The sequence below is a fragment of the Crocuta crocuta genome, unplaced genomic scaffold (assembly GCF_008692635.1).
Source record: "Crocuta crocuta isolate KB4526 unplaced genomic scaffold, BGI_CrCroc_1.0 C28590658, whole genome shotgun sequence".
Taxonomy (NCBI): Eukaryota; Metazoa; Chordata; class Mammalia; order Carnivora; family Hyaenidae; genus Crocuta; species Crocuta crocuta.
In genome coordinates this window covers 1-1,271 of record NW_027550069.1, presented here as the reverse complement: position 1 = coordinate 1,271, position 1,271 = coordinate 1, and the positions used below count along the sequence as shown (strand labels likewise).

Here is a 1,271-nt window from a genome sequence, read left to right as displayed (position 1 = left end):
GCTCAGTCGGTTGGGCATCCGACTTCAGCTCAGGTCATGATCTCTCTGCTTGGGGGTTCAAGCCCCACGTTGGGCTCTGAGCTGTCAGCCTGGAGCCTGCTTCGCATTCTGTGTCTCCCTCTTCCTGTGCCCCTCCCCCACTCACACTCTCTCTCTGTTTAAAAAATTACTAAATGTTTAAAAAAAAGAAAAAAGAAAATCATAGTCTTTCAACACTATAGCTTAACACACATTAAAAAATTAGTGAAGAGTGGCCGTACATTAAGAACCCTATTTTGTCAGTGCTGTCACTTGAATGGGAACTGGAGTCAGGATCTAGGAAAGCATTTACCTTTAATAGCAGGATTCAAGTGAAAGTCCCAGTTTCTGTCTCAGGAGCATCAGGCTGTGGTCAGTGTGGGTCTATCAGAGGCAGCAGTTCTCCACAACGAGAATCCAGTTTCAGACACGCCAAGTCATCAGACCGCGTGGGCCCGATGTTAAGTATTGCAATTGGGAGCTTCTTCTCTCGGGCAGTGAGGATGAACCTGTAACCAGAGTAAACCTTACAGGGAAGAGACACAGGTAAGAACTCTCAATACAGTTACAGATAAACCCAAGAGGGAGCCTCTCCAGGGCCCTCCAGCCCGCAAAAGGGGCCCTTCCCACCCTGACAAGTCCGATACCTGCAAGGATGATCCCACTACCAGGAGGGAGTCAGCTTCTTTTACACGCCTGCGCACAAAGTCAACCTTGTCAGGGTTCACCGTGTCCCCGAAGAAAACAACATCTGGTTTCAGGGGGCCTCCACATCGAGCGCAGGACGGGACCCGGAAGCTCTGTACCTGCTCCTCTGTGAGGAAGACGTCGCCATCAGGAGCCAGGCCGTGGGCCTCAGCACTCCAGGTGGGGTTCAGAGCTTCAAAACGCTCTTGTAACACCCCCCGGGGGATCTGGTCACCACAGGCCAAGCAAAGGACCCTGAAACCGAAGAAGAGGCTGCCTGAACGTCTGGTCCCGAGAAGGCATGAGGCGGCCCAAGACCTCTCATCGCCAACCTTCTGTAGCTCCTCCAACATCGTGTACGGGTCCTAGCACAGGCTTCCCCCACATTAGGAACACCTTCTCATGTTAACTGCCACCACTCCTCGCCTGCCTTCGACGGCCAGCTCTGGAACGAGCAGTGCGTGTGGTTTCCTTACATACACTGCCTGCTTAACCCGTTGGTTCATTTTTATCCTTAGTGCAACTGCAACTGCTTCACCGATGACTTCCTTAGTGCCCAGACTGCT

General features: G+C 52.2%; 1 protein-coding gene across 1 annotated transcript; it reads right to left on the bottom strand.

Moving 5' to 3' along the window:
• Nucleotides 1-186: 186 nt before the first annotated feature.
• LOC144219082 (NAD-dependent protein lipoamidase sirtuin-4, mitochondrial-like) lies at nucleotides 187-1,198 on the bottom strand. Its single transcript, XM_077749056.1, has 2 exons — nucleotides 666-1,198; nucleotides 187-544 (listed from the first exon to the last, which is right to left on the bottom strand). Exons 1-2 carry the CDS (start codon nucleotides 1,056-1,058, stop codon nucleotides 392-394), a joined length of 546 nt encoding a protein of 181 aa, XP_077605182.1. The 5' UTR covers nucleotides 1,059-1,198; the 3' UTR covers nucleotides 187-391.
• Between the last annotated feature and the right edge of the window lie 73 nt (nucleotides 1,199-1,271).

Excerpts from the sequence above, each read along its gene's own strand:
- LOC144219082 (XM_077749056.1), bottom strand. The coding sequence starts at position 1,058 with ATGTTGGAGGAGCTACAGAAGGTTGGCGATGAGAGGTCTTGGGCCGCC. Across the intron at positions 545-665 it reads TAGTGGGATCATCCTTGCAG|GTTTACTCTGGTTACAGGTT; the intron begins GTATCGGACTTG and ends CTTCCCTGTAAG.